The following is a 15275-nucleotide window of genomic DNA, read 5'->3' on the forward strand; positions in this document are numbered from 1 at the left end:
AGCGTTAAGCTGGAGCAGTCTCAGGGCCGGCCGCCATTTTGTGCAGTCGCTGGGAAGGAAGGAGACGCTTAAGCCGCGGCAGTGCCGGGTTTGCGCGTAGCCAAACCTACCCACTGTTTTTATATCCCCGATTCTCTGTGTTTTGCTCCCGTCTCCGACGAGAGAGGCGGCGACGGTGGCGTCTGCGACGGGAGACAGCGCGTCGGAGCGAGAGAGCGCCGCGCCTGCCGCCGCCCCAACAGCGGAGGCGCCGCCGCCATCGGTCGTCACCAGACCGGAGCCGCAGGCCCTCCCGAGCCCGGCCATCCGTGCTCCGCTCCCAGATCTCTATCCGTTTGGGACCATGCGCGGAGGCGGCTTTGGGGACCGGGACCGGGATCGTGACCGTGGAGGGTAAGGGGGGAGGAGGGGAGGAAAGGCCTCGGGTGTGCGTGGGTCGGGGGAGGTCGTTTCCTGCGGAGACCGAGCGAACTGCCGGCCTGGGAGCAGCGCTTCCGACTCCTGGAGGCGCGGTGACCCGGCACATAAGAGTTGTAGGTCCCGGGCCTCCGGTGGGCTTGGGCCCGGGGGTCCCTGGTGACCTGGCAGGCGGGCGGCGGCCTGGCGACCACCCAGCCCCTCCTTTCGGACGGCCGTCGTGGCGCGGCCTCACCGCCGCAGACCCGGCCCGGGCTTCGCCTCGCTTCGCGTCTTCCGAGCCCGGCCGATTTGGTCCAGTCATTTGATCTCTCTAGGCCTCAGCGTTCATCTGTAAAACACGGATGTTCTTGTTGAGAGAAGAGGAGGAGGTCTCCGAGTTCAATCTAGAAAAATCTTGACGCGAAATGGCTTCCCTATGTTATCTACCGCCAGAGATAACTTAATGGAATTGGAAACCTGGTTTGAAACTAGAGACTCAGAGGCCGACCTCTCGTTTTTAAAATACCTTTAAGTCATTTTTAATTACCTATTAAAAATAACTCGAAGAAAGTAGCTTGGAAAGTAAAGCAATGGAATGACTTGCCGTCTAAATGATCGTGTTTGGGGAAGGAGGGATTTTTTTGTTTGTCGTTTTTGTAGGGTTTTTTTCCCCTCCCTAATTGGCCCGGACCATTAACTTCTCTGCAAAGCCAGAAAGTTTATGACATAGTAATGCCACGGTTACTGGGTTGGAAGCTTACAGGATTAAACCTGCAATCTTCCCAGATACCGAGATTCAAATCTTAATGATGGGCAACTAAAATTGTTCTAAGAGATGCATGTTCCTTGTGCTGTTACTTTTTTGTAATAAAAGTTGTGTATCTGGATAAAAGTAATGTGACGCCACTTATTAATGTATATATGTGACCTTGGGGCAAGCTCGTGAACCTTTGTGAGCCTGTTTTAAAGATGGGGATAATAGTCTTTATTTAAAGTATTGTCCTCAGGAATTGAGGTACTTGAGTTCTCAATGCAGTAGGTGTTTTGGTAATAATTTCTCCAACCAATTTTGTCTTTTGTGGTTCAAATCCACAAGTGCCAGACCTACCTAGGCGCAGCACCTCAATTATCACTTTACAAAATAAAAAGGATTATTGATTTATACTATTAGGAAGGAAAATAATTTGGCCTTAGCATTAAATTTGGAGAGCTAAAAGTGTGAACGTTTGCCAAATTGTTTCATAGTATAACTAAATTTAGAAGTGAATTTCAGTACAACCACTTAGGGAAAAAGCTTATTTCCTAGTAAAGTTGAAAGACCCAGTGATTCTCTTAGGCTTCATACTGCTTGCTAAGGCCTGGAGAAACCCTTGTACATGAACTCCAGTATCCACGTACAAAATGTTTATACCATTATTGTTTGTGACACAGCATGGGAAATAGTTCACATGTCTGAATAAATTGTGGGTATTTATACAATAGAATACAGCACTAAAAAAGAAAAGTTGAATTTACATGGTTGACTCAACAAGTTGACTGAAAAGCAAGCTGTTGTGGGAGGATAACATAAGTACAAATATGACAAGACTGAAAAGCAAGGGAAAGGTTAAAATTCGACGTAATAACTAAGGTAGAGGCTCAGTTTGAAGTAGCACATGTAGGCTTACCAAGGTACTCGTAGTACTCTGCTTGCTGTAGGTGTTTGGTTTGCTATTCCACTTCACTGTATATGTGCCTTAATAAAAATTATTTGGAAAGAAAGTCAATTCATCCCTAGTTTATCCCATATTGACTATCAAATTGAGATTTTTTTTTAACTTTAACAATTACTCGTTTCAAACAAAATGGCACTCTTTCATAAGGTCTGTGCCCTAACTCTACCTTTACCATGAACTATTATGATTTGAATTTATATTTTTTCTTAACTGAATGTTACTAAGCCAAATGGGTTAGTATTTTGAAAAGGGAATGAGTGAGGTCAGTGTATGTGCATGTATAGTACAAAAGTGTGCCTTGTACATTTAAACTAACATGTCTGCATGTTAGTATGTATTGTCTTAAAAGCTGCATTTATTGCTAGGCCAAATTAAACTGGTTTTAACAAAAACAATGAGCAGCATAGAGCATAGTATGCCAGGGATTAGGAGATTTGCATATTTAAAAGATGGCATGAATGTGCTGAAAATTTTTCAAGAAAAGTAAGAGGTTCTTTAGAATATTTAAGTCAGCATTTAATTAGAAAGGTGGAAGGCAGCGTATTTTTAAAGAACCCCATGTTTCAGATAATCTTTAGTGCAGGACAGTGTGTCTTGGATAAGTAGCCCAGGCAATAGGGAGACAGGAATAAGTTTTTGTTTTAATAAAGACTACTTTGAAAAAAACCTTCAAAGGAAACAACACAAGTTCTATTTTCTACATCATTAGTTTAAGCTTTAGAATGCAGCAGCATTGAAATGGCACCTTCTGGAAACCACATAAATTTATATAAACTAGGTCTATAAATTGTTCTCTAAAAATTGGCCTTTGGCCAGTTTTCTTTGCAAGGCTGACATCTGTAAAGACTTGGCTTTTCTACTCTCAGAATTGTTTTTACTTTCATTTACAAATGAGGAGGGGTCCATTGTGGTCTTTGGTCTGTTCATTATTGCACTTCAGGCCAGAGGGCATACTGAAGATGTCATTTTCTTTAATATATAAGTCTGTCTATCTATCTATATATATTCCTGTGCAATATGATTTTCATGTTTTGACGTCTAATTTCACCACTTAAGCAGTAGTATAAATGGAGTCAGCCAACTTGTGGCTATTGAATGTAAATATTCAGTGGTCCCAAGAAAATTTCTTGACGTCAGTCTTTGTACCTTGGTATTTAGAGAAATGTTCAGCTGGGTCTTTAAGCCGAAGAATTTAAGAATGCTTAAGAATGTTTAAGGAAATTGAGGCCCTTTAAAATAGTGCAACTATTGTCGGTCAAAGTGAAACCATCTGCAAGATGCTTTGAGTGGGTTAGAGCGGTAAAGGGAAATTCAGTACAGTGTTTTCAGGAGTAAGGAAATGGGGTGATGATGTATGCTATTTGTGTAATAAACAGTTCCCCACACAGTAAGTTGTAGTGTGGAGATGAATACCTCTTAGTGTTAGGATTCTGCTAGGAAAAGTAAAACTTTACAAGTTTCACTGTTGGCTGTATTTGTAGTTCAGTTGAACTTGTCTGATGTGAAAGTTAGATAAAGTAAAAAGATTGGTTTTTAAATAGTCCCTGAGTTTCTAATACCCTAAATAAAACTATTAATGGTTTCTTAGATTTTTTATGTTAAGATTTGTATGATAGTATTTGTGTCTCAGAAAGGGTAATTTTTTAAAGGTCTGTTTCATCATATAGCAATGTTCCTCTTCCTTGAATTTGTAAATTCATAGTACTATTTGCCTGGGAACATGTTGAAAGGGAGAGATGAAGAGGAAGGAAAGGTAAATAAGTCTTTGTATTAGCTATTCATTATCATAAACTATAAAGGTGAAGACTGCCCGACCAGCCTTCAAGGGATCCTAGTACATTTTCTCAGCAGATTAACAGACAGTAGGAGTGCTCATCCTGTTGTAAAGGAATAAAGGGTCCAAGAAGCTTTTAAAACTATGGGTTTTAAAACTATGGGTTGACTTGCTTTAAGTTGTATTTCTCTACCTGTCCACACTCTTGCTCTTTAAGCTTTAATGTTTTCCCTTACTTATGTGTCTGAATATTACACAAGAATAGATGTGTTTTACAATATTTTTATCAATCTCTAGCACGGTTTAAAATGATACCTGGTATATAGGTGATAACCCAGTATTTGTTGAATGAATACAATTACGCTAACTTATATTGTGTTTACTATGCCAGATACTGATGTAAGCACTTAACACTCATTCATCTTCACAGCAACTTCTGAAATAAGTGGTGGTAGTATTTCTACTTTATATGAGGTGTGGAGAAGTTATATTTGCTCAAAGTCATACTGTAAGGGGCAGAATCAAAATTCAAGTCTTTTCTGATTATAGAATCTGGTTGTAATCCCCATGACATATTTCTCTAAATACAAGAATTTTTAATTTATTACCTATTGTAACTTGTTGGATAGTAAAAGGAAGTTTTACAAACTTCTCCATACCTTCAAATAAGAGTAATAAAATACTTTGGAAGATGATGGTATCCTAAGGGTCTCTTCCTTTGCATGCTTTTATAAAATACACCTAAGGTATATTGCTTTAAAAATACTAATAAACTAAAAATTTTATGTTTCTAGATTTGGAGCAAGAGGTGGTGGTGGCCTTCCCCCGAAGAAATTTGGTAATCCTGGGGAGCGTTTACGCAAAAAGAAGTGGGATTTGAGTGAGCTCCCCAAGTTTGAGAAGAACTTTTATGTGGAACATCCAGAGGTGGCAAGGCTGACCCCAGTAAGTTATTTTGAGGGGTGGGTGGGTTTGGGATATTACTTATATACCATTTTCATACATAGTGAACCAAATTGACATGTTAGCCAGAGTTTATTCATAATACGTTTTATTCTGGTGTGGTGGTACTTCTAAAAGATTTTTAATAAGACTACTGATAGTCCTAAGAGGAACCAGTTTAAATACATACCTAATATTTGGTTTTCATTTGTTGGTTATGTTTACCAACCAGTTTGTTATGATTTTAACTATGCAATGAAGTCTTTTCATCTGTGAAGTTAATAAATTTGAGATACTCGCATTCTGTACTCCTTCCTGTTTGTCTTTTTAAACCCCCTGTGATTGTTTTGGACTCTTAACCATGAACTGCTCTTGTTCAGAAGAAACCAATGAAAACAGCACTGAGTCCTAATTTCCACATTTTCTACCTCTTCCTAGTTCTGATCATGGTGAATTAATGTTTCTGAGTATCAAGGGAACTGTTAATACCTGTTTTGTTGGTTCACATAGTTGGGTGAACTGGAATGTATATATGAAAGCGCTATAAGAATTGTTACACACATTTTCCATTGTAATTGTGGATTTGATGATGGTGATTGCTCAGTTGGATGAGAACATAAAGTTTTGCATGTTTAGAATAACTTGTTTGCCTTGTTTTCTCTCATAGTATGAGGTTGATGAACTACGCCGAAAGAAAGAGATTACAGTGAGAGGAGGGGATGTTTGTCCTAAACCTGTGTTTGCTTTCCATCATGCTAACTTCCCACGTAAGTGTTTTTCAATCCAGGATTTTAACTGTTAATTTTGGTCAAATAGTAAACATGGGTAATAGGTTATTTGACCCAGGCTCAGGATTTTGTTGAAAAGATAAGTGGGAACCTTTCACAAAGGTAGTAATTTATTTTACATAAGTAAAAAAAAAATTTTTTAAGCCTCAAGGTAGAAGTAAATGCTATATTGTTGCGTAGGAAGTTTTTTTTAATGCTTATCTATTCTCCTGTTTAGAAATACCCCACCCCCAGAGTTTTTCATCTCCTAGGGGCTTTACCTCTACCTTTTAGAAAACATCTGCCTTTAAGTAGATGAACTTAATTTCTAGTTTGCATATACAGTTGACCCTTAAACAGCATAGGTTTGAACTGAATGGGTCCACTTACGTGTGGGTTTTTGCAGTAAATATATTAGAAATATATTTCTGGAGACTTGGGACAATTTGAAAAAACTTCTGTAGCGTGATTTATTATGTGAATATAGTATCTGATATATATAATGGAAAATATGTGTTAATTAATTGTTTATGTTATGGGTTTTAAGGTTCCCAGTTGACAGTAGGCTCTTAGTAAAGTTCTTGGGGAGTCAAAAAGTTCTACATGGATTTTCAGCGGCAGGGGTCAGCATCCCTAACCCCCACATTGTTCAGAGGTCAACTGTTATTTGCATTGTGGCAAATAGTGACTGCTGTGCTCATACCCTGTTAAGATACTTGAGGGCAGTGGTTTTCAAGTTTTGAGGGTAAGTGTAGTAGTCAGTAGGTCAAGAGATACAGTAAAGAAAAAATACCACCACGTGGAGAGATGTAAAACTGGGTGAATTTGCCTTCAATGAGTTTAACTGTTTTTTAGAATTCTTTCTGCTGTGTCACTAGTTTTACTTAAAAGCGGTAACATGTGTTGCCTTACAGAATATGTAATGGATGTATTGATGGATCAGCACTTTACAGAACCAACTCCAATTCAGTGCCAGGGATTTCCTTTGGCTCTTAGTGGCCGGGATATGGTGGGCATTGCTCAGACTGGCTCTGGGAAGACATTGGCGGTATGTACCAACAAAGGAAAAATTTTGACATAATTTATGTCACTATTCTGATTAATCCAGTTTCTTGATTCAGATAGTATAGGTTCAGCCTTTTTTTTTTTTTAAAGCTATTTGAACTATGTGGAAGCATTTTGTGTTCAAATTAAATTGTACATGTGTAACAGTTGTGAGTTCTGTTTTCAGTTACCTAGTTAGGCATTATCAATTTTGATAATTTAGTGCTATTAAAATAATGGCTTAGTTTTGGTATAAGACTTTCTTTTTTCCTTCCCAGTATTTGTTGCCTGCAATTGTTCATATTAACCACCAGCCATACTTGGAAAGGGGAGATGGCCCAATAGTAAGTGTGTTTCAGTTTGTTTGTAAATCTAATAACTACAATTTAATGGTTACTGGATTTCAGGCATTATGTTTTACATGTGAAATGCCTTTTCAGATTTCATTCTCAACCTTACCCCATATTTGGAAATGAGAGTATCCCTATGTTACTGATAAATTTTAGACACAGTGCAAGCTTGAATTTGAGCTAATCTTACTCTTAACCACTATGCATACTGCCTTCATGTTTAGGCATTTACTGTGCAGTTAATTCAGATGCAGTTCTTAACTGTTCAGTGATGCTGTGAGGCATGCAAAAGAAATATGAAATGAGGTCCCTGGCCTGTGGATCGAAGTCAGGTTTGGTGTGTGTATTCTCTGTAGGTAATACTTCTGTAAATGCTAACAGGGCTATATGGTTTTCTAGTTTGATTACTTTCACTTAAGCTATTTCCTGTGAGATTTGAGAAGTGGTCTTCAAATATGGCCAGTAGAGTTAGGTTTTTATCATTAGCTAGTATCTAATGGATCAGTACACAGAGCAAGATTCATTGTTAACAGTGATGTGATACCCATTTCAAAGTGTCTTGATTTTGTATTGTTTTGGGTAATTTTTCTCAGATTATATTAAGGTGTCATTTTTGCCTAATGAGCTTGGCTAAGAGCTTAAACTCGAAGGCATCAAAGTGTCAGCTCTGCAGTTTTTTTTGTTCATCTGTTTACTAATATATGTAGTTTTGTTGCAGGGATATTTTAAAGTCACTTGTTCTTTTTGTGAGAGTTGTTTAGTTAAAACTAGGTAATAAAATCTCTAAACTCACTTAAAAAGCACACATAAGCCATGAGGAGTCACGTCAAAAGCAATTAATTCTTCATGCCACATGCTAAACTAGTATAGAGCCATGCTTTAGTGTGCTGTCCTAGACTCCCTTCCTAGCCCTCTACCCCATCACATACTTTGAAAGTACTAGATAAGACAAAAGAGAAAATTAGATTACCTTTTTATGCTTTTTTTTTTTTTTTTTTTTTAACTTGGGATAGGTGTCTTAAGTGTGTGTTTGTTTCAGTGTCTAGTTCTGGCTCCTACCAGAGAGCTTGCCCAGCAAGTACAGCAGGTGGCTGATGACTATGGCAAATGTTCTAGATTGAAGAGTACTTGCATTTATGGAGGTGCTCCTAAAGGTCCCCAGATTCGAGACTTGGAGAGAGGTAATTTTTTTTTTTAATTTAGCATATAAGGATTATTTATCTCATCTTACCAGTTTCTGTGAATGAAATTGAGAAGGAAATAATAGGTTATCCTGAAAAGATTCATTATTTCAGCAACTTAGAAATTCTCAGGTAAAATTAAAATGCTATTTTTAGAAAATTCAACATGATTTGAGACTTGAACTTTGTGGAGATGTGGTGATTATATGTGAATTCTCTTTGCATTATGCTTTTCCACGTACTTTTTAAAAATTCAGCTTTTGCTCTGTAGCATTGAGTACAATCACTAGAGCTGGTATTGCTTGGTTTGCTGAGGTTTGGATAATGCATAAAGAATTATTAGTTGGCTAGATCATTGGTTTTGTTTTACAGGTGTTGAAATCTGTATAGCTACTCCTGGACGCCTGATAGACTTCCTGGAATCTGGAAAGACAAATCTGCGCCGATGTACTTACCTTGTGCTAGATGAAGCTGACAGAATGCTTGATATGGGCTTTGAACCCCAGATCCGTAAAATTGTTGACCAAATCAGGGTGTGTAAAACTGATCATATGCTGTCTTCATGCCCTTTGCCTGTCATGGTCTCTTAGCCTGAAAGAAAACCTTTCCTTTCCTAATAGCCTGATAGACAGACCTTGATGTGGAGTGCAACCTGGCCAAAAGAAGTAAGGCAGCTAGCAGAGGATTTCCTTCGTGATTACACCCAGATCAACGTAGGCAATCTGGAGTTGAGTGCCAACCACAACATCCTCCAGATTGTGGATGTCTGCATGGAAAGTGAAAAGGACCACAAGTATGAGAGATTCCCATTTGATAATGCTAGTAAACCTTTCTGATAATCCTCCAGAGTTAGTGTTAAGATAAACCAGTGTTTTTTGAGGCCTGAAAATATTAAAAACATTGGTAGTTTTCCAACAGTCCATCCTTTGTATCATTCATCAGAGCATTGTGGTTAAAGGCAGGGATTGTGGGTCTTTAGATTTGAATCCCAGCTCTGATAATTACTGGCTGTATAGAAAGTACTGTGAAAAGAAAGTACTATAGCTTTGGGGTTGATATTGCAGACATAATACATCACATAAAGTATAGGGAAGTCCGAATGACTGCTGTTGGTCTTGTTTTCAGGTTGATCCAATTGATGGAGGAAATAATGGCTGAAAAGGAAAATAAGACAATAATATTTGTAGAGACAAAAAGACGCTGTGATGACCTCACTCGAAGGATGCGCAGAGATGGGTGAGTGCAGCATTGAGGTATTAGCATGTTTTACATAGTTCAGGAGGAATTTCTGAATTTGTATGGTGAATCCTACATATTTCAGTAATGCCTATGGTACACTTTATATTTACTTGGGCACAGTCATCAGTTAATGTAGCCTAACAAACCTTCACAATTCCATATGAGAGCATTTATTTTTAAAGCTTAGTTTCCCTCTTTTTTAAAGATTTCTAAAATGTTGGTCACATTTTTCTGACAGTTGGCCAGCTATGTGTATCCATGGAGACAAGAGTCAACCAGAAAGAGATTGGGTACTTAATGGTGAGTTCAAAACTGAGCATTGTCCATACTCCATTTCAGACTTTCTATAAAGGAACAGGTAGTAAATACTTCCTGCTTTTTAGACCATATGGTGGTTTGTGTCACAACTGTTCAACTCTGATGTTGTAGCACAAAAATGGCCATAGACAATATGTAAAAGAATGACCTGGCTCTGTTCCAATAAAACTTTATTTGAAAAATAGGCATTGTGTCAGATTGGATCCAGAGACCAGAGTTTACCTCACTCTGCTCTAGTTGCATTATGGGCATTTTTCCCTTTAAGGTCAGTTACTGGCCCATTACACTTTGTCATAATTTTTACCACCCTTCCTTTATTAAGGTCTTGTATTTATAGGTAGATTTACCAGCCCACGAGCTCTCAAACCCTTAGCTTGCAGTATTTTCATGGAGGTTTTGTCACATGTGCTCAGTCTTTATCTCATCCAGCCTCTCACCCCTCTGAGGGTGGGGGGTGAGATGAGGATGAAACTTCCCAGCTTCTGATCATGGCTTTGTTATCCAGGAGCTTGTCCTGGGTCCCACTAAGAGGTGTCTCATCAATACAAAGACACTCCTGTACCCAGGAAGTCCCTGAGTATTCCTGTCAGGAAACAGGGTCAAAGACTAAGTATTGAATAAAAGATTCTTCCAGCACTTGCTACTTCTAAGGGTTTAGATGCTCAGTGCCAGGAACTGTGGGCAGATACCAGTATATATTTTTTTCTATTATTTCACAGGGGCAAAGTATAGTTTCCCCTGTGAAGTTTCATCTTTTAAACTTGTCCCACCCCACACTGGTTATGTTTCATTTGGGAGATAACTTTGGTGTCATAATTTAAGGGGGAAAAATTCTAGCTCATGTTAATTTTGTTACAAATTGCCACTCCTTATTAATGGTACTTCATTATTAGAGGTAACTTTGCTTATTAACTCCCCAGCTAAAGGTGAGTGTAATAAAGGTTTTCAAAAGAATTACTATTTCCCTTAGATTTAAAAGAGCTTGGCATATTCTGCCTATTACTTGAAATTTTAGTATGGTAGGGTAAAAGGCCAGATAACTAGGAATGTTTATTTGGTCATTTTTGAAGACCTGTCACTTAGGCTCAGGCTTGATTGTGTAACTTGCCTTTCATGGTACCATCCTTGTTTTTGCAGAGTTCCGTTCTGGAAAGGCTCCCATCCTCATTGCCACAGATGTAGCCTCCCGAGGGCTAGGTTTGTATAGATAGGTGTCTCTGTCAATGGTATATGTATCTTTTGGTCTAAAGATTTGTCATTTCAAATTAGAGTTGTATAAACATGTGTTTAGATAAATATTTAAAAGAAAAATGCCAAGCGTGATTTTTTTTCCCCCCCCAACACTTTTTTTTTTAACCTTGGTGTTTTTGTTTTTTATTTTCATAGTCTCTTCCTGCTCCTAACAAACAGGCTTTGGTCTGCAGCAAGGCCTAGGCATGACTCTTCAAAGAGTTAGAGGGAGAGGAGACATTCAGTTGAACAGCTCAACTTCATCCTGGGTTTATTGTTTTTCTGACTAAATAGAATGAGCCTGGTTAAGCCTAGCTGTTAGAAGCTGATTTCGTTGGGTGTTGTTTTCCTTTTACCAGTCTGTCTGTGCTAGATAGGTGCAGGTGTCCAGTTCCATCAATGCTAACATACTACGGGATTTAGTAAGGCTGTAAATATGATACTGTTCAGCAGTTAGATCCTCATTGCCCAATTTTATTCATTGAAGTAAAATTGTCATGGGACCTCAGTTGTCCCTTCCTCCCACTCATATCATCAGTGTGCTGTCTTCCAATTTAAGAACTTAAGTTGAAACTGATGTTCTTTTGGAGTTTTTGACCCATTAGGATTTAAGATACATAGAAATATTTTGTGGTTCTTGATCCCATTATTCTGAGCTAAAACAGGTGTAACTCAAAACTTGTGTATTAAAAAAAAGATGAGATTATTTCTAATACAAAGATAATCTTTAAATTACTGACAGGTACTTAATTTCTTGCCCAGTAAGGCAAGAAATACCATACTCCCTTGTAATACCTAACAGAACAAAAATTCAAACCGAAGTACAAAATAATGAAGTCTTTATACATTGCACTCATCATTCCCTCCTTCAGAGGTGGTGACCTGCAGCCATGACTGAAAATTGTCTCTGCCCTCTGAGGTCATGTCTGGATCTGTGCCGTTAGAACTTGGGCCTGTTGGGAGAAGAGACTGAGCCCTGAAAGCAGTTTACATAAAAGCTTTCAGTGACGATCGTTTTTAAACAGGCTTGCTATGTGCTGGTAGCTTCTTTGTGCATCTTGCCTAGACATTTAAAAATATTTGTCCCATCTCCCCTGCATTTCTAAACCAAATCAATTGGCTACCATTAGAATAACTTAGACTCTTCATCCCACCCCCACTCACCCAAGTGAGGGGAGAGGGAAGGAACTTGAGTCTGTTTCTTGTTACTCAACATCAGTGCTTGTTTTGGGCCCCTTTGTTTGCTGCCTTATAAAAATCAAAAGGAGGGGGAAAACCCACCAAAATGGCAGAATGCTGACCAAGGTCCTACAAGATCCTGGAAAGTGAAGGCTTCTACCTCACAGACAGGGGTGCGCTTTTCAGCTGAGTCACCAGGCCTTTTTTCACTTCCTGTCGAGCGATGGCCTCTTAAATGTTCCCTTCAGGTAAGTTCTTTGATTCCCATAATATTATATTAGTCATCCTGAGGAAACCACTATTCCCTTCCCACTGGAATATTTTTAATTTTTTTTTTTGTTTTTGTTTTTTTTTGTTTACACGCTGTTAAACTATAAAAGTATTGAATTTATTTTGTTTTGTTTTTTAACAGAAGCTTTGATATCAGCTGCAGCTCACTCAGTACATGGCCAAGGCAAATCTACATTGGCCCGAAGCAGCTCTAGATGAGCATATTGGCTGGTCTCAGTCCCTTCCAATTAGTGATTTGGAGATTCAGGCCATGTCATAGGCTTGTCAGAAAAAAGGCTCTTACCCTAGGCAGCTGGCCAAAACATTAACTTTTTTGATTTCTTACCCTGCTACAGCATCTTCTCTAAAGGCAACAAGATAATATTGTGGCAGTGCACAAATAACACCAGAGCAGGCTTGCCTGGAGAAAACCAAATTCTGCACTTGCTCTTACATGCATGCAGCCAGCTCTTTGTGCACATACAGGACACCTTTATAGTATGAAGAACTTGCACCGTGTCTGCCCACTATTGAACCCCTCCAGAAATAATCCCCCTGCCTAAGTATTTGTATCTGAATGGTTGACTCCAATCCCCAGTTCTTTCTGCTAAGAAAGCACATGTCTGTGCAACCTGTAGAGTAATCAACGTGCTCTGCTGCCCATGGTTATACACAGTGGGATTGATTAAGGAGCATTATCTTAGCTCTGAAGATGTGATTATGCAGTGTCATTTCCCATTCTCTCACCTGTCATCCCTCCTGGCCCTATAAATTTTTGTTTTTCCTTTCTTTTCATCAATGACCCTAGCCGGAGACTCACGCTGCCCCCTGTGATAACTGCCTTCTCGTCTTTCTGGTGTGATTTCAGGACTTTAGGGGTCAGTAACGACTGAGGAGCCTTTATTGTAATAAGAAACAGACATAATGCCCCTTTCTTTGCAGGCCCTTTAACAACAGCTGATTTTTTTTTTTTTTATCATCTCCCCTTCCCCCCTGAAATTAATCCAGTCTGGGCAATAGATGCAGTCTGACCCTTTGGATGTAACTTACATTTTTTTTTATTAATTATTTTTTTCTACAATCACCCCAATTATCCTTGGGGGAGGCGTTGGAGGACCTGAAATTTTTACCCGAACCCAGGTTCTCCGGCGCTTGGCAACCAAATGGGGCTACAGAGAAGCATCTAAGCCAGTTCACAGAGCGAGCGTGTGTGGGGACTTCTCACTGCCACGGACCCTTGATGCATGCTCCCCGCGCTCCAGTGGTCCCGTGTCAGAAGGCGGAGTTTTCGAAAGGAGGCCGCCAAAAATAAAAGGCAAAGAGACGGGATCGGCTGCAGCGGTTTCCCAAAGGAGGAGGGAGTGTGCATCGGTCTGGTAACAAACAGAGAATGTTTTTTAATTATTTATATCACAAAAATCTGTGTTTTATCTAGGATATTTTCTGAATATTCTTTGTAAAATGCAGATTTTTTTCCACAAAACATTAGGATTCTTTGTTATATTAAATTTGTTTGTTTAAGTAGGTAAAAATATACATTTAGCCGAAAAGCATTACACTAACATTTACATACTTTATAAACATTAGGAGGTTATGCAGCCCAATTCCCAGCAGTGGACAGAACATTAAACTTGTGTCTCAAGGTTTCATGGTTTTTCCCACACTCTTTGGCTATTTAATTTCCCAGGTTATGTAGACAATCTTTGATAATTGAAGCAAGTACTGAGTTGAAATAACCTTGAGTTGAGAAGAAAAAAAACTTCATTTGGCAGAGCTGGGCTTGGTAGTACAGTGAAATTTTAGTGTAATGTGCTCTTGTGGTGATGGAATGGGGGAAGATCGTTTGAATATTTCTGCAAAGGAAAAATAGGTGTGTACTTTGGCTGTGATCAGTTTTTTATAAAATGTAAGAGCAAAAAATTTTTGATCTAAACATTTTTTTTAATGTAGTAATAAAGTATATGAAGTTTCTTTTTTCATTTTGCTCTGTGACTGGTTTAAAGGTAAGTTTGTTACATTACTGGTAGATTTTGCCAGGCTTCTCCCAACAGAGTAGAAGTGGTTTGGCCTTGTTACTTAATAGTGGTACCACTTTATTTTACAGTCCAGCTTTGGAAAGGATGGAACTTTAATTTGGTACAATTCCTGTCAGCTTATTGGTGAAAATACAGAAGAGCAGGAGTTTGGATGGTTGAATGGGATTCCCCTAGGAATTTACAGTTGATAAAGATGCCACTTCTGTGCATGTGCCAAGAATCATTAATCCTCTTTTACTCTGTTGGGATGAGTCTCTTTTTGTTCCTTTTCAGGGTGTTTACTAACTTAATCTTCTTTCCTCTTGCTGTCGTCTGCATTCGTGCTTCCCACCTGCTGTTGGCATGTCCTTTACCTTCTCCCTGCCACCCCAACCTACACACTGACTCATCGTTGGCTTGGAAGATGTGGAAGATGTCAAGTTTGTGATCAACTATGACTATCCAAACAGCTCAGAGGATTATGTGCACCGTATTGGCCGAACAGCCCGTAGCACCAACAAGGGCACTGCCTACACCTTCTTCACACCAGGGAACCTAAAGCAGGCCAGAGAGTTGATCAAAGTGCTAGAAGAGGCTAATCAGGCTATCAACCCAAAACTGATGCAGCTGGTGGACCACAGAGGAGGCGGCGGAGGAGGGGGTAAGGGTAAGTCCTGGAGTTTTCCAGGTACTGCCAAGGTATCTTTTTGTGTTCTTTGTGCCTTGTTTTTCTAATTCCTTTGAAGGCTTGTTGCTTAATAACAAGTACAGTTTTTAATAGTTTGGCATAATCTCTTCTAAGTAAGACAGTGCAAGGACTTGTCATGTATCCTGCTTTTGCAGCACAGTTTT

The 15275-nt window shown here is 39.1% G+C and overlaps 1 protein-coding gene across 2 annotated transcripts in view; it reads left to right on the top strand.

Moving 5' to 3' along the window:
* DDX17 (DEAD-box helicase 17) overlaps positions 1-15275 on the top strand; it is a 19132-nt gene continuing 3857 nt past the window's right edge. Inside the window, exons 1-12 of one of the 2 annotated variants that reach the window (XM_036891393.2) lie at positions 1-393; positions 4683-4833; positions 5498-5597; positions 6512-6645; positions 6920-6985; positions 8031-8172; positions 8545-8705; positions 8793-8965; positions 9298-9408; positions 9650-9711; positions 10867-10926; positions 14848-15090. In XM_036891393.2, coding sequence (XP_036747288.1) covers positions 344-393; positions 4683-4833; positions 5498-5597; positions 6512-6645; positions 6920-6985; positions 8031-8172; positions 8545-8705; positions 8793-8965; positions 9298-9408; positions 9650-9711; positions 10867-10926; positions 14848-15090 — 1453 coding nt within the window. In that variant the 5' untranslated portion in view covers positions 1-343. The remainder of the gene's footprint in view (positions 394-4682; positions 4834-5497; positions 5598-6511; positions 6646-6919; positions 6986-8030; positions 8173-8544; positions 8706-8792; positions 8966-9297; positions 9409-9649; positions 9712-10866; positions 10927-14847; positions 15091-15275) is intronic. The other variant, XM_036891394.2, reaches the window with a different exon arrangement.

Source organism: Manis pentadactyla, chromosome 10 (assembly GCF_030020395.1).
Source record: "Manis pentadactyla isolate mManPen7 chromosome 10, mManPen7.hap1, whole genome shotgun sequence".
Lineage (NCBI taxonomy): Eukaryota > Metazoa > Chordata > Mammalia > Pholidota > Manidae > Manis > Manis pentadactyla.